At 41.4% G+C, this 21,387-nt stretch overlaps 1 protein-coding gene across 3 annotated transcripts in view; it reads right to left on the reverse strand.

Annotated features, from left to right (window-relative positions):
• The window catches only part of CCDC93 (coiled-coil domain containing 93), a 100,098-nt gene that overhangs the window by 72,235 nt on the left and 6,476 nt on the right, over positions 1-21,387 (reverse strand). For 2 of the 3 annotated variants that reach the window (XM_003275182.4, XM_030801098.1), the window contains exons 3-6: positions 20,428-20,522; positions 14,496-14,607; positions 9,974-10,072; positions 9,161-9,217 (exon numbers count right to left, since the gene is read on the reverse strand). In XM_003275182.4, coding sequence (XP_003275230.3) covers positions 9,161-9,217; positions 9,974-10,072; positions 14,496-14,607; positions 20,428-20,522 — 363 coding nt within the window. Of the gene's footprint in view, positions 1-9,160; positions 9,218-9,973; positions 10,073-14,495; positions 14,608-18,380; positions 18,434-20,427; positions 20,523-21,387 lie in introns of those variants that run through there. The other variant, XM_030801099.1, reaches the window with a different exon arrangement.

Here is a 21,387-nt window from a genome sequence, read left to right on the forward strand (position 1 = left end):
GCATCTAATCATTACCTGGATATCACCACAAAAAGCATTACTATCAGGTTTTTCCAGATACTGGCATTTTATTTTAATTGGAATTGTTCCCCATGGATAATTCTGGTTAACTTTATTATACAGTTTCGAGCATACAGAAAAACATTCTGTAACGCATACGATATAATCTCAAACAATTTTGTGGAAAAGGAAATGGATCCGGGCCTGAGATGATGCTAAAGGTTGTTCTTAAAAATTCCTGCCACAAATATTCCCCAGTTTACTGCTGGTGTCTACACGAATAGGAAGCTATAAATAACATAAAACAGACTTACAGGGAGATGCAAAATATAATCAACCTATATGGTGTCAGTTACTGTGCCTGGTTTAGCTTCCACTGAGCTCTACTATTACAGCTTGAGCTTAACTGCTATTGTACTTAGTTACAACTGAAAGAGTCAGTAACCCAAGGCAAGAAATTGGATTCTTCTAAAAACAAAAAAAGGATTGACTCCAAAACAAGAGCATACTGACACCAACAGCTTAAAAGGACCTTTTATTCTGCCAAACAATGACAATGTTGGCTTTTGTGAATTATTCCTTACATGTTAAAGTATAAAACTTCATATATATCTCACCTTTCTTTTACACTTTATAAACCATACTGTGAAGTAGAGACAGGGCACATACCATTAATCTCACTTTACTATTGAGGAAGCAGACATTGAATAATTTGTCCAAGATCCCTGGGACACTATGCGGCCTGGCCCTAGGTAACCTGGTTTCTCATTTCAAGGCTTGTCCCTGACACTAACTTGCCCCAGGCTGCCACTCTAGCTACCCACCAGCCATTTCAGCTAGCCCTCTCACAAGACTCATTCTACAATCTGAAGCTAAGTAATGCAACCTAAATATCAGGGGTTTACAGGCCAACTATAAAGAGCTATTGCTAAGTCACCCTTTAAAGTAACAGGGTCAGGAATGCTGATGTCTAGTCCTATCTCTGCGACTACTCAGCTGCATGACCTTGAGAAAGGCAGTTCCCCTCAATGGGCCTCAGTTTCTGTATCTGTAAAATGAAGTTGTACTAACAGATCTTGAAGGATGCTCCCAGGGTCTCTTCCTTTGTATTATTTTAATCCTGTAAAGATACTGACTTGGTAACATAATTCCTTAAAAAATGTAGTCTGAGATTAATAAAAAATCTACCATGCTTTACATGATGTGCTCTTAAAAAGGAATATAAAATCAATTTATCCTTCTGTCATTAACAGTGGTAGCAATTGTAATAGTTATCACTTATTGAATAGTAGATATGTGCCAGGCACATTCTGCTATATCTGTGCTGTCCATTTGATCCCCACATCTGAGTGTAGTTATCCTTGTTATCTTTCTATAGACGAACTTAGGCACACAGAGGTTAAAAAACTTGCTGATGGTGAAAAAGGCAGTAAGAGATAAAAACAGGATGACTTCAGAACTGAGACACTTAAGCACTTTGCAAAATGTCTCACACCTCTACTTTCATCACCCTTTATCTAGGTTCTGATATATATATATATATGTATCAGATATGTATATATATATGTATTTTTTAATTTTTTTTTTGCAGATGCTAAAAGGCACAAACACAGGGTTAAATATTAAGGTGACCCTTTTGTAAAGCAGAGAACTCTTATACTGTGAGAGTCAGAACTTTACTTTGCACATCTGGGTTACAAGTCAGGTTCACCTGTCAGAGTAATTACTCTAAGTTCACATTCCTCAATGCAGGGAAGGGAAGTAGAACAGCACAGCACCATGGCAATGTCTGCAGCAAATCCCTGATCGCTTCCCTCACAATTACCATAGACAACCTTTTTATTGAAATAATGGAGCAGGCAGTGAAACAGCCACCGCCAATCCAGCATTCTACACTCAAAAGCTCCAGTGGGCCAGCCCACGCCCAACTCAACAGGAAGCGATACTTTCCATTGACCTTAACAGTTCATCTTTGCAGCCCAAACCCAACTCCAACAGATCCATTTTACTTAGCCTATGTGTCCTGTCAGTAATTCTGCCTTTCACCTAAAGGGACCCCATAGATGTTTTCACCACCAAGTGCAATGTCCTGAAAGATCTCATAAGAAAAAGTTACTATAAATGGGAAAATAAGTGCTTCTTAAAAATTCTCACATTAATAAAATAACAACAATGAAGTGCCTGGGTATTGACTGAAAGAAATGATGAAAGATGGATGGATGGCAATCATTTCTGTAGAATTTCCTCCAGTGACACCCCTCAGCCTTGTTCTTCCATTCTCTTTTACATGAGCTCTGCTATGTAAGTATATATCTTCTGCTCTTTGAGGTACGGCACAAGCCCCATGTCAGGTCTCCTTGAGTCTGCACTAAACAGTATGACTTGGTGGGTAAGAATAAGATCACTGTGTTATATAAATGAGCTAAACATGGCTCCTGGGTTGTTTACTTCTTCGAAGAAGACTGACATCCATTGGCTCAAAAGTTGACCAGCACAAACTCAAATTTTTACATATCAAAATGTTTTATACATAGCCTAAATAATCAGACTTTTTGTCATTTAGAGCCTGCCTACTTTGCAAACCCTTCAAAACTGTTGGCATTTTCTAACCATAGATAGGATAAACCCTGTGGCTAGGTAGACCTCAAGCCACTGGGGCTCTTCATGGGTCTCTGACCACAGACTCCCACTGTGTGATGCTGAGCAACATCACCAAGACACATGAGCCTCCTCTATGATCTTGGGGAGTTCCTTTCCTCTCCTCCCACTCTGGATGTGGCCCTTGCATCCAAGCTTCTGGATGGTCTCATGGTGTAAGGGACTCCTCTACCCTGCAAGCAAACCTGTCAAAGCATCACCCAAAGAAAGCTTATATATGCTACTGCCACCTTGCGGTCAGGTCGTTATTCTTGATCAGCCCTCAAACTCCTCACTAGCCGGAATGTCACTACTGTTGCCTCAGCTGCTAGAACATGGTCTGGCATATAGTAAGTGTTCAATTAATATTACTGAATGAATACATGGAGTCAAACAAGCTAGAGTTTTAATGCTTGCTCCATTGCTCACTATACCTCTCTGACTTGAGGCAAGTTACTTTAACCTCTGTGGTTTTCCATCTGTATATTAGGTATAAGTAAAGCTGTTATGAAAATAAACTAATCAGTATATTTAATAGTACCTGACATACAGTAAGGGCTAAGATATATACATATTTACATGCATATGGATGTGTATTATTAACATTGCTTTACTTAGGTCACTACATTTATATTTTACAAGCTGAATGAAAAGGACTTCCTCACAGCATTCCCTGTGGAAGAACACACTGCGCTGGTAACTTTAAATGGCAGTCTCTTAGATGATCCAGTAAGTTCCACAGTGCACTTCCTTCCAACCAGTCTGGAAGCTCTAAGAAGTCTTTTCTCTGTCCCCTCTATTCTCATACAAAAGTCTAAACTACCAAAAAAATGCTCACAAATAGTAAATGAATATATCTTTTGGGTCTGGGTAAAACTGTGTGGGCACCCGTTATTCAAGGTTAAGAGGGAGTAAAAGACCTCACAGTACAGGACAGATACTTCATGGCTATGGAGGGCTGACAGCTCAGAGGAGGAAGCTGTGTCACAGCACACTACATGAGACAGAGGAGCTGATTATGATTATGATGTGAAAGTGGAGGGTGGTATTTTCCATTCCTTATGTCCTTTGAATATTGGGCAGGCCTTCTACAAAGCAGCCAGCTATTCTGTGCAAAGAAGATAGGGAGAAGAAAGTAATGTACTTCAAAGAATAAAGCAGGTACTGGGAATAATCTCCTGAAGGAAGAAAAATGAAGCCAAGACAAAAAGAGAGCACGCCCATCATAAGCTCAGATGATAAAGTTCACAGCAGCCTTTCTGCCTGGCAATCTGGCAAGAAGTATTAAAAGCCTTAGGTATAATCTTGACCAATTCCACTTCATGGAATAAATCCTAAGTAAATAATTAGAAATAAAAGAATAAATTTAGCTATGAGGATGTCCCACATAATGGCCAAGTGGAAAAAAAAAAAAAAAACAGAGATACAAACTATAGTTGAACTAGTGCCACACAATTAATAATCTACAGCCGCTAAAAATGCTATGGAGGTATCTTTATTGGCATGGAAAGATATCCTCAATATACTACTGAGCAAAAGGAGCAAGCAACAAAATAGAATATATAGTACAATGCCATTTTTTTTTTTTTGCAATCTCTAATTCTCCATACTGATATTCACAACTCTTTATTTCCTGCTTGCAATATCAGTGGTTATCCCTGGCTGGTGGTATCACGGGTGATTTAGTTTTTGTTTTTCTCCATTTCCTAATTTTTCATTCTTATTACAACAGCATTAGTGCAAAAGAAAAAAAAACTTTGAGAACAAAAAATCATGCACCAAAAAAATGAATGGGCTACATAACCAACGATGAATGCAAAAAATTCAAACAGTCTTCTAAGGATGGCTAAAGACAATAAGCTAAAGATTTAATATTTAAATACTTTTAGGTTATGTCTAAACAAGAATAAGTAAAAGCCTGTTGGTTGAGACACAAAGGCATCATGCTGATCAAAAAGATAACAACAGGACAGCTTCCACCTGGCATCCATTCTTTGGCTGGGCAATGGGTCTTCAGATGAGAAATCAGTCAATGTTCTCGTAAGGAACTGAAGAGGTGGTGGGAGAGGACCCAACCACTCTGTAGGCATTTGAGTCTCTGGGACCCAGAGAAGCAATATCCCAGAGCCCTGAAGTAAGTCAGCAATAGTACTGCAAAACTGGTGCTAGGAATATGTGGGAAAGCAGAGATGAGGTGAAAAGCCAGAAAAGAGGAGGAGTGCCGACACCTGTTGCGTTAGAGTCAGGTGTAGTATCAAAATCTGGCTCCCTCTTCCTAGCTCTGCAGCTACACAGGGAATTTATTAACCTTTCTAAGCTTCAATTTCCTGATTTGTAAAATGGAAATAATAATATATAACTCCTTGAGTGTTAACGAGGGATAAAAGAGCTAACGCTTGTTAAACGCCTATTGAGATGCCAAGCACGTGGTAAGCACTTAATAAATACACAGCAGCTCCACACCTATTTTTATAAAACGCTGGGTCTAAAAACTAGGCATCTATATGTCTGACCTTATTTTATTCCTTAATTTTCCATTCACAACTTAAAATTAAGGATTTCCTTTCCTTTATTAAAGGAGGGATTTTCCTTGAGGAGCATGACAATAAATAAAGTTTTAAGCTGTTTAATATTTTGTACTGACTCACAAGAATAGGTCAGGGATATGCACCACAACCCTAGAGTTTCTGAGAGCTTTTGGGACTCTCATTTCAAGTCAGCTAAAGAAGGGCTTGCAGAAGTGGCAGAAGGGAGGGAGGAAAGTGAATGGTGATAGATCTCAGCTAAGAAACCTACGCAGACAGCTCCTGGAAGTGAGGGGTGTTTCAGTAGATGAGGAAAAGAAAAACCCAAAGGCAACCTTTAGCCATCCATGAAGATTCTTTATCATTCCTGCTGAAAATGTATTGCCAATCGGCCGGGCGCGGTGGCTCACGCCTGTAATCCCAGCACTTTGGGAGGCCGAGGCGGGCAGATCACGAGGTCAGGAGATCGAGACCATCCTGGCTAACACAGTGAAACCCCGCCTCTACTAAAAATACAAAAAAATCAGCCAGGCGAGGTGGCAGGCGCCTGTAGTCCCAGCTACTCGGGAGGCTGACGCAGGAGAATGGCGTGAACCCTGGCGGGCGGAGCCTGCAGTGAGCCGAGATCGCGCCATTGCACTCCAGCCTGGGCGACAGCGAGACAGTCTCAAAAAAAAAAAAAAAAAAAAAAAAAAATGTATTGCCAATCAACTGAGGATTAAGTTCACTCATAAAAAAGGAAATAAACTAAACAATACAAATTATAACCAGGGACTCACAATTTTTTTCCATTTCCCTTTTTATTTATTTTTTTGAGACAAGGTCTCACTCTGCCACCCAGGGTGGAGTACAGTGGCACAATCACAGCTCACTGCAGCCTCAACCTCCCCAGGCTCAGGTGATCCTCCCACCTCAGCGTCCTGAGGAGCTGAGACTACAGGTACATGCCACCATGCCTGGCTAATTTTACTATTTTTTGTAGAGATGGGGTTTCACCATATTGGCCAGGCTGGTCTCGAACTCCTGGGCTCAAGCGATCTGCCCACCTCAGCCTCCCAAAGTGCTAGGATTACGGGCATGAGCCACCAGGCCGGACACATTTTCCTTTATTCTGATACTATTTTCTCATCAGCTGCAAACAGCATTTTATCTATAGGCTCACAGCAGCACAGTTACAAGACTGGGTTTGAGTCCTGCCTCTACCATCACCATTGTGACATTGGGCAACTTATATATAACCTACCTGTGTTTCAGTTTCCTGATTTATTAAAAAGCAACAACAGCAAAAAACTACTACTTCATGGGATTGTTGTGAGGACTAGATGAGTTAGAGATGAACACCCAGAACAATGCTGGGGCACTATGTAAATATTTGTCATTATCACATATTCCTTAATTCTCTGCAATCACATTACCAAGCAGAAGTGGATTTTAAAAAAAAAAACCTCCATTAAAAATGAGAAGAAAAAATAATGTGCCTCTAGAGGCTTTAACTAATCCATAGGCATAGAGATGCCAGACTCAGTTTCATTACCAGGATGATTGACAGTTGTGCTGGCTTTTGCTCTATGGCAGAAAACTGTACCATTTTCTCATTCTCTACCCAGGGCTCAGAGTGAGATTTACACGTGAAGATATTCGACTAAGCATTAAAAATTTTTAATGTTTGGGCCGGGCATGGTGGCTCACACCTGTAATCCCAGCACTTTGGGAGGCCAAGGTGGGTGGACCACGAGGTCAGGAGATCGAGACCATCCTGGCTAACACGGTGAAACCTTGTCTCTACTAAAAATCAAAAAGTTAGCAGGGTCTGGTCGTGGGTGCCTGTAGTCCCAGCTACTCGGGAGGCTGAGGCAGGAGAATGGCGTGAACCCGGGAGGCAGAGGTTGCAGTGAGCCGAGACAGCACCACTGCACTTCAGCCTGGGAGACAGCGAGACTCCATATCAAAAAAAAAAAAAAAAAATTTTAATGTTTGAATGTGGCTTTTGTTACCAAAAAAAAAAACAAAAAACAAAAAAACACCTTAATGTGTACTTACTGTTTTGAATAGGTAATGCACAGACTAGAATAAAATTCAAATAGTACAGAGATTATAGGAAAAAGACAATTTCCCCTTCTCTCCTGCTGCTGGCCTAGCAATTTCCTGCCTCAGAGGCAACATGATTATCACCTGGTTTTCATATCATTCCAGAGATGAAGTAACATTTAAAACATGGGAAGGCAATGATCATATCCAACTAATTGGTTACTATTTGTCATAAGAAATGTAGTTAGCAGGAATCTTTGTTTGTTTTTGTTCTTGTTTTTGTTTTGAGATGGAGTCTTGCTCTGTCGCCCAGTCTGGAGTGCAATGGCACGGTCTTGGCTCACTGCTACCTCCGCCTTCTGGGTTCAAGCAATTCTCCTGCCTCAGCCTCCCAAGTAGCTAGGATTACAGGGGTGTACCACCACACCCAGCTAAATTTTGAATTTTTAGTAGAGATGGGGTTTCACCATGCTGGCCAAGCTGGTCTTGAACTCCTGACCTCGTGATCCACCCATCTCAGCCTTCTAGTGTGCTGGGATTACAGGTGTGAACCACTGTGCCAAGCCAGCAGGAATCTTTAACAGCACACAAAAGGCCCTACATTGGTAAGTGAAAAAACCACAACATTATCTTTAAAGTATGATTCCAATTCAGTTTACAAATGCACAATAAAAACATGGAAGAAATATGTCCAAAAATTAAAAGTGGTTGCTTCTGTGTTGTGAAATTAAGGTGAAAAATCAACCTTAATTTAATTCCCCTACATCTATCAATCTTTTTAAAAACTTGAGGATGCTCTAAACTGAACACTTATTTCACAACCAGGAAAGAAAATTACTCTGAGGTCATATCATTTTTTCTTATTATTGTTTAATACTGCCACCAAATCTGAAAACAGTGTATGGCTTTTGAGTGTCACCTTCTTAAAGGTTTTCCACCTCTAACATTTCCAAAATGGAATTGAGAAAAAAAAGAAATTACAATCATAAAGTGATCAAGATTTTTTTTTTCATAGGAGATTTTCATGTCTTTCATTACCAAATGATTGTTCTTTTCAGAGTAATCACCTTGGTAGACCACATATTTATTTTTAATATAAGCCAGTTTGGAATCCTTTTTCTGGAAAGACTGTAGGCAGTTCACAAAGCCACAAACACCAGACAATGTCAATCTTTACAATGACACAAGGTATGTAACCCATGCCATCTGTATAAGAAGTACATCTGATATTTCATTTGGGTGGCATATTAATACAAGAAACTATGCAACTATGAAAACCAACTAGATGTATGACATAATTTAGATGAAGTTAAAAGCATGCAAAACAACACAATACATTATTTTCAGGAGACAGAGACTGTGCACACAGGCACCTAGGCTTCGCTCCCTTCAGCTCAAGTAGGAAGGCTGGGGGTACAGCTAACAAGGTTCCACAGCTCTGGCCTAGAGTGTTTTGTAAAGGGTCAAAGGTTCCACTAACCCTCGTGCTGGGGAAGTGGGGACACATGTACAGACTCACTGTGATTAAGATGTACTGTGAATGGGGACAAAGGCCATCCCAGAGCTTCCCGCACACGGCTCACAGGCTACTCTGTCTATGCAAAGCCATCAAGGGGGTGGGGGACAGAAACCTCAAGTTATCATTCCCATTCATCATCTGCTCTTCAGAGCTATTCAAAGTTTATACCTGCCATTGGGATAAACTAGGAAGGGCTCTGTGTTTCGTTATTTCTCCCTTAAAACTGGAAGTGAGGAGACAGAGCAGTAGTGTTGCAGGTTCTACCTGTGCATACTCGTGTCCTGGCCCTGAGTAGTGAAGCAGGCAGGGCTTCCCTCACACAGCCATCTGAGTCTAGCTCCTAAGCGATCCCTGTAGACGGAAGCCTCAGGAACAGCACTTTTGTGATTTAACAAAGGGCTATCTGAGGCTACGCAGGGCTCTGACAGAAGAACACGGCCAGGGAACTTACTGAGAGGTCCACAACTGTCTTGATGGCCTTTTCTTTTCGCTTTATGAAGTCATCATCCTACAAGACAAAACAGAGCGATTAAACAAATCCCAAGGGAAAATTAAAACTCAAGTGGACCACTCAGAAATCTGTCTTATAAATTGACTTCTCATCTCATCACTACTTTGCCTGAAGAAGTCTCAATTTTCGAACAAATTGGAATATATTCTCCATGGGAAAAGGCTACACACCCTGCAGATGGCTTCAACATAGATCCCTATACAGCCAGTAAGAAAAAGGGGGTCATGAGGAGTAGTGCTTAAGACAAGAGTTCTCATTTCAAATCCTCTCAAGCACTGAAACCTCAGGTAAGTTACTTAACCTCTAAGCCTCAGTTTCTCTGTCTATAAAACAGGGATAAAAACGCCTATCTCAGAGGGCAGTAAGGATTAAAGAATAAAAGCCACAAGATGTGCTGAGACTAGCATGTAGTAAATACATGATGGCTATTAGCTATTATTGTTGTAATTATTATTATTATTATTAAATTGTTACTATAGGATGTTCTGGGCAAGTGGCCTCTCAAAAAACTTAATACAAAAATCAACTACTATTCTTGTAAGTTAATAAAAGCCCTAGATCAAACACTAAAATTCAGAGAAAATGACAAAATTATAGAGCTTTGCACTCAGTGGCTATGTAAAGGAGCACTAATGATGCCAAGTGGGGGTGAGAATGCAGGGGAGCCTGAGCTTACTCTGCTCCTTGCTAGGGAGTCTCTAAGTGTGCACTCTGTTTCTCAGTGGGACAAGAAAATAAAATCACAATACTGACCTCAGGGAGACTGTAAGTCTTCTGGAACTGGGATACAGAGTAGGAGCGGATATAGTCACCCATTTCTTCTTTTGTTTCTATAGCTCGTTTCACCAGCCACTGGGGAAGAAAGTGAAAAGACAAGAGTTGCTAAGGACAACATCCCACTGCAGTGAAAGCCAGTTCAGACATGGCACAACTCATGAACTTAAATCAGCATAGCTGAACTGACCAGGTGATAAGAAGCTATCAACACACGCTGTCCTATAGGAAAAGCAACCAGCTGGGCATCCGAGATGTTAAGATCCAATGGGACCTAGTGCTGAGTAGCCGTGCAGGAGCTTTAAAGCCTTACTTCATATCCTTGAGCCTCAGTTTTCCTTTCTGTAAAAGTATTTCAGTTCTCTTCACCTCACAGAGCTAACATGGGAGTAAATGAAATCATAAGTAGTAGAGTGATTTGTAAACACCTGAAGTACAAAACAAACAGAGCTATCTCCCAACTTCCTGGTCCTATGGGCAGATCTTCATGTAAATCTCTTTTTCTTGTGCTCCTTACACCACAGACCAGGGAAAAGGGAGAGAACCACAGAGAATGCTAGCGTAACTCCCCATTTGACAAGTGAAAAAATGTCCAAAATACTCAGATTTGACAATGGTGCATACTGAGCACACAGTTGAAGGCACTGGTTTATCCTGACATTCACAACATTCTCTCTTAATCCTCACAACGTCGGATGGTACTGGCTGAGTTTTACTGAACCTGAAGTGCCGGGAGACTATATAACTTATTCATGGATCCATAGCCAGCAAGCTGCAAAGCTGGGAGTCACAATTCAAGAGACTATTCTACACCAGACTGGACAAATGGTTTCATGAAATGTTTCCCAGCTTTGTTAGGCTGATACCCAGAAACAGCTGCTCTTCACTTCTCCCAACTGAAAACTCCAGTTACTATCATTAAATCACCACCCCACTAAAACCTGCAGAAGATCCAGCCACTCTGAGGGTAAGGGTGTAAAGTGTAAAAAGGACCTTTGCTTCTCCTCCCCGGCTCTTCATTCATTCCCTTTATTACTGAAGAACATCACAGAAGGGGTGCCACTCCCTCTCAGAGAAAGCTACTACATCTCAAAAGCAGTTTTGGGATAGTAGCTGTGTTTCGCCAACAGCATATCACACGTGGTGAGGGTCAGCCACCTAGGAAAGCAGGCACATGGCACATTAACACGGTGCTGCACGGTGTTCCCGCAGATGTTTGTTCACAAAGCACAGCCAGCTCAAGTAAGGCACATGTTTAGGAAATAGCTGCTCAGAATAGAGCAAATAACTCTATGAGGAATATTCTTTGCTGTTAGTATCTTCTATATATTTCTACCACTTCACCCCCAAACAGTGACCTCAGGCAAAGACTAAAATCCAGAAGCAGAGACAGAAGATCAGAGAGTATTTAGAACGACTGTAGCCCCTCAACTGTACTCCATCCCAGTACAACTAAGTGGTCCAGGACAACTAAGGGCCAACTAAGGCAGTTGGCTCATTGCTCAACTCAATTCAGCCCTGCTTTCTTTTGAATTGGGAGACCCAGTTTCTGGCTTTTCACATCTGCTTCCCTTTCAGAGCTGCTTCCGTTAATCCCACATCTACCCTGAGTTACCGCCTGGCTGGATCCTGGAGAGCATGATCCCATTATGAGGGGAAAGCTTGTTGAGTCCTAACAGATGTTTTGGAGTTTCCAGCATGAAAGGCTATAGAGGGAAACCCTTGGATACCCTGGCTCTGCCACAGGTTCCCTAGCACTCAAGAAAAATATTGACCTTCACAGGAGTCACATGTCCAACCCAGGAGAAAAAGATATGATCTAGAACCACCAGGGGCCAGAAATTAGATCTGCTTTTTTCTTGGCTGCATCCAGAGAAAGTTACTACAGCTTTGCTAAAATGATGTGAACCCAGATGATGGGCTTCTAGAATCACATAAGAGAAGTAGGTCAATGGCTTACAACTGCTGGCCGGTGATTATTATTTCACGAGTGCCCGGTGGGGGGAAACAAAACAAAAACAAAAACAGGCAAAAGCTACAGGCACATGGTGAGTTTCATCATAGTTAAATGTATTTAATTTCAAGGACTGCTTTTTTTCTGAGTTTGAGAATTAAATGGCCATTATTTTATGAAATGATAAAGCAAGACTGTAGTTATTTTTTAAAGTGTCCTTGCCTGGCAAACTACAGGTGGCAACCCTAGGCCAACCTCCATTTTTGCTTTAAAATTTTATAGGTCCATGAAATTAAGAAATTGTAACCACTAGCCTGGGCCCTCCCATCCAGACAGACCCTCTAGCATTCCACTCACAATGGAGAACATTCAGACCTTCAAAACACCCAACTGACTGCAGAAGATCACTTCCAGTTCTTCTCACAACCTGACTAGATTTTTTTGCCTCCAAAGTCCTAGTGTAGGGTTAAAAAAGGTCTAATCTCTAGAGATCCATGTTTTGGGGGAAAGGTAACAACTTCACAGTTTGATGATATTGGAGGTTTCAATAATAATCAACACAGGGCCCCAATTTCCTATTTTCGTAGAAACTATCAGGTAGTGTCCTCTTGTATAAGAAAGACAGAAAGGCTAACAAACATACAAATAAATTTTAAGGTAAAGTCTTGGCCTCAAATTTACAAATTTCATGGAATTCGACTTCAAGTCTAGCAGAAGGGAAGATTCAACACTTAACAGTAACAAACTACATAACACTTAGCACTTACTAAAATGGTCAGTCTTTTAACTAAGTGCTTTAGACATACAACTAACTTAATTCTCATCCTATCAGGTAGGTGCTATTATTTATTTCTATTTAACAGACAGAAAGTTATTTACCCAAGGTCACACAGCTAGAAAGTGACCGACTTGAACTCAGGAGGTCTCCAGGGTCCATACTCTTGACCCCTATATTTCATAATCTTAACACAGAACTAGAAAACTTCTAGCTTCTAGGGCTGTGTAGCTTCCTTCTCAGCAGCTGCATGAATGGTGGAGTGGAAAAAGCACAGGCTTGTAGACAGAGTTTAGACTGGAAACTTTGCTTGTCCACTCTCTGCCCTTAAGCAAATCAATTACCTTCTCTCAGTCTCATTTTTCCCAAATGTAAGGAAATTACATTTCTCACTTTCCTCAAATGTAAGGGATTATAATAAATGCTTCAAAGAACTCTATTAGAGGCAGATGGGAAGTAGTGTTCGCACAGCGGGCAACACACCTGAGTCCCTTTGCGCCTCCTCTTTCTAAGATGCCTAGAGGGGAAGAGAAGAACTGCACAGAATGCAGTTGTCCCAAGGAATCCGTGGTGGATGGGTTCCAGGACCCTCTAAATATTAATCCACAGATGCTCAAGTCCCTGATATAAAATGGCACAGTATTTGCATACAACCTAAACACAACCTCCTCTATATTTTAAATCATCTCTAAGGTTATAATACCTAATACAATGAGAATGCTATGTAAATAGTTATGTTATACTGTATTTTTAAATTTGTATTACTTTCTTTTTCCAGCTTGCTAAATTTATATTACTTTTTATTGTTGTATTGTTATTTTTTATTGTGTTTCCCCCCACCCACCCCCAAACATTTTTGATGCATGGTTTGTTGAATTTATGGATGTGGAGCTGCGAATATGGAGGGCCGGCTGTCTGGGAGCTGTATAGCATAAGCCACTTAATCATAGAGGTTTGGGAAACAGCTAGAGGCAAAGAGAAGTCTCTCCCTTAGGCATTTAGCCATACGGACTGAATATCTACAAATTGTTAAGACATTCTGGTAGGTACTGGAAACAAAACAATAAGCAAGACAGCCATGCAGACTTGCTCTCATGCAGCTTAGAGTCTAACGAGAGAAGCAGATAAACAATCACACACACATGGATACACATGATTACGAACTGCTGTAAGATTCTGGTGAAGGAAGGGAATGTGGCCATAGGAGTGCATACCATAAAGGAACATGCTGTGGATTAGGGGATGAGGGAAGGCTTTCCTGAAGAGGTTTGGTGGAACTGAGATCTGAAGGGTTGAAGTAAGCCATATGAATTAAACAGGTAAGGAGAGAATGGAAGAGCATTCCAACCCAAGGAACCAGCAACGCAAAAGCACTGTGACAGGCGGAAGAATAAACCTGGGGAAATCTGAATGAATGCCAGAGAGTGCTAGAACAAAAAGAACACAGAAAAGGAATGAAATAAAGCTGGATAGGTCAAAAGGGAACAGAGCATACCAGGCTACAGAGTTCTGTCTTTACCAAAAAGGCAATGAAAAGTCAGATGAGAACATTCAAAGATCTTACCAGGTGACAGCATGAAACTAGGGTATATGCAGGACTGGCAATCTTCCGAAGATGACGACAACGAACACCACCATGTTCTGCTGTACCAAATCTAAACCACACCCATTACATTCAGGATCCAGGACAGACGGACCCATTACAGGACAAGCCAGGCCCATCACAGGAATTCTGATGTTAAGAGGACAAGAAACCACACAGAGACTCTCACCTGAACAACAGGAAATATGTGAATAAAATCCATCCCCTGGATCTGGTGGGGCTCCAACTGGTGTGGGCATTTCATCCTTGGCAGGACCGAGACAATTTTTTCTGATAGAGCTCTGTTCAGAAAAAGTAACAAGCAAAGAGTGAGGTATACTAAGTAGCCTTTATGGCATCTCTAAAGTCTGGGCAGCATCACAGACGGATCTGGGACTTTTCCATGCCAGGCTAGTCCAGACCATGACACGTTTCTCCTAGACGACTGGAAAAAGAGAAAAATAAGCACAATTTAGTGGTGTGTGGGTGTGTGGTCACAAAACTGCCTTCACCCTTTATAATGTTTTTCTTCCTACTTTTTTTCATGCAAAATATTTTATGAAATGATGGTGACATTAGAGGTAGTTGTTACTATTTTTTAACATCCTTATGTAGTAAGATAAAAAGTTATTAGTGCCCCGTATTCTTTTTACATTTCGTTTTACTGATCTACTCTTTCTAAAAGTTTGAAAACAGTATCCTAAATATCATTCAGGCAACAAATAATTATCAGACCTTACACCAGGTACCCAGAATATTAACATGAAACATGGAGCCCCATTTCCAAAAGAGATTTGGAGTTCTCTACTCTGGCACAAGAATATTTTTAAAATAAATAGTAGCCTTTAATTTTCTGATACTCTAAAATAAATTCTAGAGTTGGGGGAACTGTATATTCTCACTCTTATTTCCATACAGAAGAGATATTTTCTGCTTCTCATAAGGGACACTGACCTTTCTCTAACATCTCGCCTCAGTCTTCCTCCTATGGAAGACCACAAAGTGGGACTGAGAAGGGAGGAACCAGGCTTCCTGGGGCCTCAGAGTTTTCTTCTCTGTAGGTCAGGAGGAAAGCATCCTCTCCTGCTAGGAAGGTTTCTCAGCTCACCCTGAGCTGGGGCAGGACAGTTTATGGCAACAGTGGTGGAGGGCTTTGTATGCAAGTCTGTTTTATTGCAGCCTGAAACCTCCTCCTCGAATCAGTTGGCATTTCATCTCTAGCTATGTGATTCCTGTTTCTTATACTACCTTAATTGGATCAGACTCAAGGGGAGAAAAAAGATACTATTCAGTGGTGTGCCTGACCCCAAAGCCATGGTATGTAGCCTGGGAACATTGAGAAGCAGTCACCAGGCATGGCCTTGTGGACATTTGGAGAAATAGGAGCTTCTGGCTCAGCCTACATGAATAGGTTACATTGCTACACAAGACCCTTTAAAAAATCTTAGCCAGTCACAGCAGCTACTGTGGCCTTATAAACAAGTATAGTACTATGTTCTAATAGACAAAGGTCCAGGTAAACAAGGGTCACTTAGAACTTACTAGGTGCTTCAAATTCAACAAGTTTCGGGTCTCCCAAAAGTGTTTCTTGTTCAAAGAAGTCTTGTCCACCTTTATCTTTCTGCAGTTCAATAATCCTTCCAAGGAGACAGATACCCTCAAGATGAACATCTGACTCAGGGCTGGGTGAGAGTTATTACTGTCTTATCTATGATTCACTTAGTAGGTTTCACCCCTCAGTCGTAGTATTAACAGTAACTAGGTGACCTAGGAGCTAAAGTTAAGCAGCCCCCCAGGGAATGGTCACTAGAGAACACATTAAGAAACAGTGTCTTGGTATCTGGAAAATAGCTTCACAAGTTGGGACCAAGGTTAAAACCGCTGAGGACAACAGTAACACCCCACTGATCATAAGATCAAATGTCAGATCCAATGTGTTAATAGAAAAAAATATGGAAGGGGGGAAATTAATCCCTCACTGCACACATTCACAGAAGAGAGGGAGTATCTTCCTCCTAGGAGGGAAGCATATAGGAGAATATTTGCTGCCTCTTCCCCCTCACCCTTCCTCCCCAACAAAAGAAGGGGTGAAGAGTGATTTATCCAGAAGTCCTGAGAGTGGCCAGGCATGGTAGCTCATGCATGTAATCCTAGTGCTTTGGAAGGCCAAGGAGGGAGGTCACTTGAGGCCAGGAGTTTGAGACCAGCCTGGGCAACACAGTTAAGACTTTGTCTGCTTAAAAAAATTTAAAAATTGGCCAGGCATAATGGTGCATTCCTTTTGAGTAGTCCCAGCTACTCAAAAGGCTGAGGCAGGAAGATCACTTAAGCCTAGGAGTTTGAGGCTGCACAGGGCTAAGATCATGCCACAGCACTCTAGACTGGGCAACAGAGTGAAACTCTGTCTCTTAAAACAAAACAAAACAAAACAAAAGTCCTGAGAGGAAGAAGAAAATTGTCATGCAGCTCTCAGCCACTCCTGGCGCCCTTCCTTTCTGGGCAGCCTGTCTTTGGGACACATGCATCTTTTCTGCCATAAAATGTGTTGCCTGCCCTACAAGGGAAGCCTGTGGTTGTCCAGGTCTGCTTGGGACTCACATGGGATAGCTTGGTAGTGAAGCACTAACAAACCCATTTGGCAACATATCTGAGGTTCTCTGTCTGATAAGCTTTTTTTTAAATTTTTATCTCCATCAGACTCTCATAGCTTATTTAATTTCCTTGAAACTTGTAAGAAGAGATGAGTGTTCAACTAGTACTGCTGCCTAAACTCCAAGCTTAGCAAATGAAAATGAATATCAGTCCTGGTTTTGCTTAATGCAGGTCTTAACTAACTATACAGGGGCACGTGATCAATACAGACTTTCCTTAGTTACATTTTGGTTCAGCAGGAGGAGAGCTCCCTCTTGTGTTACATATATATTGGTTTGCATAGAGTTACCAATTGCCTAGAACCATACATATTAGCTTAAAAACAAGAAGCTGGGACCCACAACACCATCCAGCCTAACCCCCTGCCTTCAGACATGGTATTTCCTGGCCACTCTTCAGAGCCAGCCTACTCACCCAGTTCATAAAGTCCCAGAGAGAAGGCTATCACAGGTCATCCTAGGATTTACAACTCTCTTAAACCCGCCTCTCAGAAATTACTGCCAAGTCTTGGCAGCCAACGTGAGGACATGGAGGAAAACGCAGGCAGGCTGGGGGTAGGGAAATGAAAGTGAGAAAGACTTCTTCCAGAAATCTAACAATCCCCTTTCAGCTTCTCTTTGCGGCTCAAGGTGGATCCTTCAGATTTCCTAAAAATCACGGAAATTAACAATTGCAGAGGTCACCAGGCAGGTTTCCTAGACTAAGATTTTAACATGCCCAGCTGTGATTAGTTTGACCCCTTTAGTTTTTAAGAGCGTTCAGTGCACTGTTTTCTTCTCCACTGCAAACAGTTTGAAAGACAGTGAATTAAACCTGGGTCTAAATTCAAGTCCCACCACCAACTCTGAAACTTTTGGCAAGTAACTTGGTCCAGGTCCAATACTTCTATCATAAAACTAGGGACAATCCCTACTCAAAGGCGGTAGTGAAGGTAAAATAATAAAATACACATGCAAGTGCTTGGAACACAGATGCCCAATAAAATGTTTGTTGTTGAAATAAACTCAGTTATAAATGTAAAATCTCATTTATGGGCCTCTGGCCATAGGACCCTCTGTTAATGGGGCTTCAGAAGAGGATAGAAGTAGAGGATAGAAGCTTATGGAACTCTCAGCAAAGAAAGATGACAGGGAACAAGGCCTCAATTGGGCACACAAAGAAGACAGCTTGAGAGACAACCATGCCCTCAACAGGCAAGTGTGCTCCTTGGACATACGTCCAGCCCACTCATTAAATTGACTAGATATACTGGAAAACTGCAAACATAAGGCAGTTTTAGTCTAAACTGCACCTAACCAGAAACTCTATGGTCGGGGGGAACACCAAACAGAACACATTCCAAAACCAAACAGAAAAGATTTTTAGATGACTCAGTACCCTGTGGCTATAATATGTCTTCTACAGATAATAAAGAATGAGCTACCTGATGCACTGCTGAGTCTGGTGGGTCCTTAGTCACGTAAACCCGTCTCCAGCTTTGCCCACAGTTACAGTTCATGGCTCTGCACTTAAGAGACACACATCAAGCACTTAACCAGAGAATATAACACATCCTCAATCCCTTATCCAAACCCTTTGGGTCAGATGTGTTTCAGAATTCTGAATTTTTTAGATTTAGTTCCTTGGAATACCTAAGGGGTACATATTATATATTATGTAAGAACCCAGGAAAATCTAGAGTCGCACTCTAGAGTCACACTCTATAATAAAAAAAAATTTATTCAGCAAAACTTAATGAATAGTCACATAAGTGGGATCAATAAAGCTATAAATTCAGTCAATTCAGGTTATGTTTTGCTCCCAAATAAGCTTTGTATCTAAACCTAAAAGAAGAAAAAAGTTTTCAGTGTCTTTTAGATTTCAGAAATACAGACAAGGAATTGAGAAGACATAGAAAAATACTGTGTTCCCGTATCTATTAAAAGTATAATGGAATGCTGCCACTGATGGGAATCTATCATATTCCCTAAGGATATCGAAATGAAAATGGGGCCTAACAACCACTGGAAAACTCAAGGGGAATTTAGGAAGAAAGCACATGTGGAATCCAAGAAATGGTAAAACTAGCACAGAAAAAATCCAATGAAAAGAAATACCAGCACATCAAGGGTGCCACAGGTATAGGAAGCAATCAACTTAAAGACAGAAGCTTCCAAGAAAAGCATCCTCAAGAAGACAAAGAATTCATGCTAGGGAACAGCCTGATTAAGAAGCATAGGCCAGGTGCGGTGGCTCACACCTCTAATCCCAGGAGGCCAAGGCGAGAGGATCGCCTGAGCCCAGGAGTTTTAAAACCAGCCTGGACAAAACCAGCCTGGACAATCCCCATCCCTACAAAAAATTTAAAAATTAGCTGGGTGTGGTGGTGTATGCCTGTGGCTCTAGCTACACAGGAGGCTGAGGTAAGAGGATCACTTAAGGAAGTCAAGGCTGCAGTGAATGGTGTTGGCACCACTGCACTCCAGCATGGGTGATAGGAGTGAGACTCTGTCTCAAAAAAAAAAAAAAAAAAAAAGCTGGCTGATCCGAGCTACAGCTAAAGGCATATGCTTCTTTTGTCAACAAGAAAAAAACAAAGGCAATTAGAAACTTCAGGGGAAAATGCTATATAAATATAAAGTAAATTGCAACATTCCTGATGCTCAGTTACTCACAGATACCACCCCCACTTGGCTGCCAGAAATACAGGGGCAAATCTTTGGCCAATCGTAGGAAAACAAAGCATTTTGTGATCCATCACTGTGGTAGTCTTATCCCAACTCTGCCTTTTGTCCCCACTTTTTTTTTCCCCCTTTGCTTCATTTTCCCACCATTATTGCTTCCTGTTATTTATAAAACACCTTTGTTCCTTTTGGAAGTGTTTTCTCTTGGAAGAGGGTAATACTTCAGAAAAATGAATAAACAGACTGTCACAGAATCATACATATCTGAGGTCAGGAATCTCTCCTCTGACAGATAAAAGAACTGAGGCCCACAGAAGGAGTGGCTGTACCAAGGCCACACAGAGACCCACTGGAAGGCTGGGAGAAGAACCAGGTATCCCAAATGGTCTAACGAAATGGCCAAGCCCCTGGTGAGCTGCTGTGCTACAAAAGACTGGGCAGGGTATGCTCAGGTGAGATCTCTAGCAAGGAGACCATGCTGCTTTCTCTTGAAGACAGGCAAAGTGAGGCTCTGCTTTACACAGAGGCAGTGGGGAAGGAAAGCATCTCCTTTCCTCCTCCTAATCAACTTCCACCGATATTAGCTGTCTTTGGAAAGATAAACTAAGTAGTCACTACAAACTTTGATCTAGCTGTGTGACCTTGGCTTCTTAAAGTCTCAGTTTCATTTGTAAGGCAGGGATAATACCTCTTGTAATAAAAGTTAAACTATGTAAAGTGTCCAACCAACTTCTGGCACACAGTAGACACTCAAAAGTTAGTTAGTTCCCTTCTCCCCACCTTTAGGTTTTCCATAGAAAAACTTACATTTTTTGACCTATCGTAGAGTTTTCTTGAAAGAGCAAATCAACATCTACATCAAAGTTGCAAGTGGTGATACACCAAGTCATTCCTCCTACTACCTGCAAGACATAAAGAAAATATTTGTTTTCTCTTTTTAGTTTGGGGAGAATGGAAGAAGTGGAAGGTAGGTGAATTATAAATAGCTCTAACAGACTCAGTAAACATACAAAATTATATATCTTGAGAGAGAGAGAGTGTGTCCTCCTTACCCCATCAAGTATAATTAATCTAAAATGGCACAGTTACAGAAAACTTTCTGCAGTGACAGAAATATTCCGTTATCTGCAAGGACAAGTACAGTAGCTACTAGCCACATGTGGCTGCTGAGCAGTTGAAATGTGGCTGGCATGACTGAGGAGCTGACTTTTATTATTAAATGAGCATACTGTACATAGATCCTCTTTATAGTCAAAAGGACAGACATTAATTCTGTGTTTTATAGACCAGATACATGGGCAGCAAGGCTGACATTTTGTTTCCATACATCTTATTTTTCTTATCTACCTGAGAATCCCTGGCTCTACTTTTCCCTCAGGAATTCTCTGAGATGCAAATGAGAGTAAGACTAAAAACCCATTTTGAAACAAAATCCTTTTCAGACACAGCTTGATATTAGAAAAAAATAACAGTAAGGCCGGGTGTGGTGGCTCACACATGTAATCCCAGCACTTTGGGAGGCCGAGGCGGGTGGATCACGAGCTCAGGAGTTCGAGACCAGCCTGGCCAACGTAGTGAAACCCCTCTCTACTAAAAATACAAAAATTAGCTGGGCGTGGTGGCAGGCGCCTGTAATCCCAGCTACTCCGGAGGCTGAGGCAGGAGAATCACTTGAATCCGGGAGGCAGAGGTTGCAGGGAGCCTAGATTGCGCCATTGCACTCCAGCCTGGGTGGCAGAGAGACTCCGTCTTAAACAAACAAACAAC

The sequence above is a fragment of the Nomascus leucogenys genome, chromosome 20 (genome assembly GCF_006542625.1).
Source record: "Nomascus leucogenys isolate Asia chromosome 20, Asia_NLE_v1, whole genome shotgun sequence".
Taxonomy (NCBI): domain Eukaryota; kingdom Metazoa; phylum Chordata; class Mammalia; order Primates; family Hylobatidae; genus Nomascus; species Nomascus leucogenys.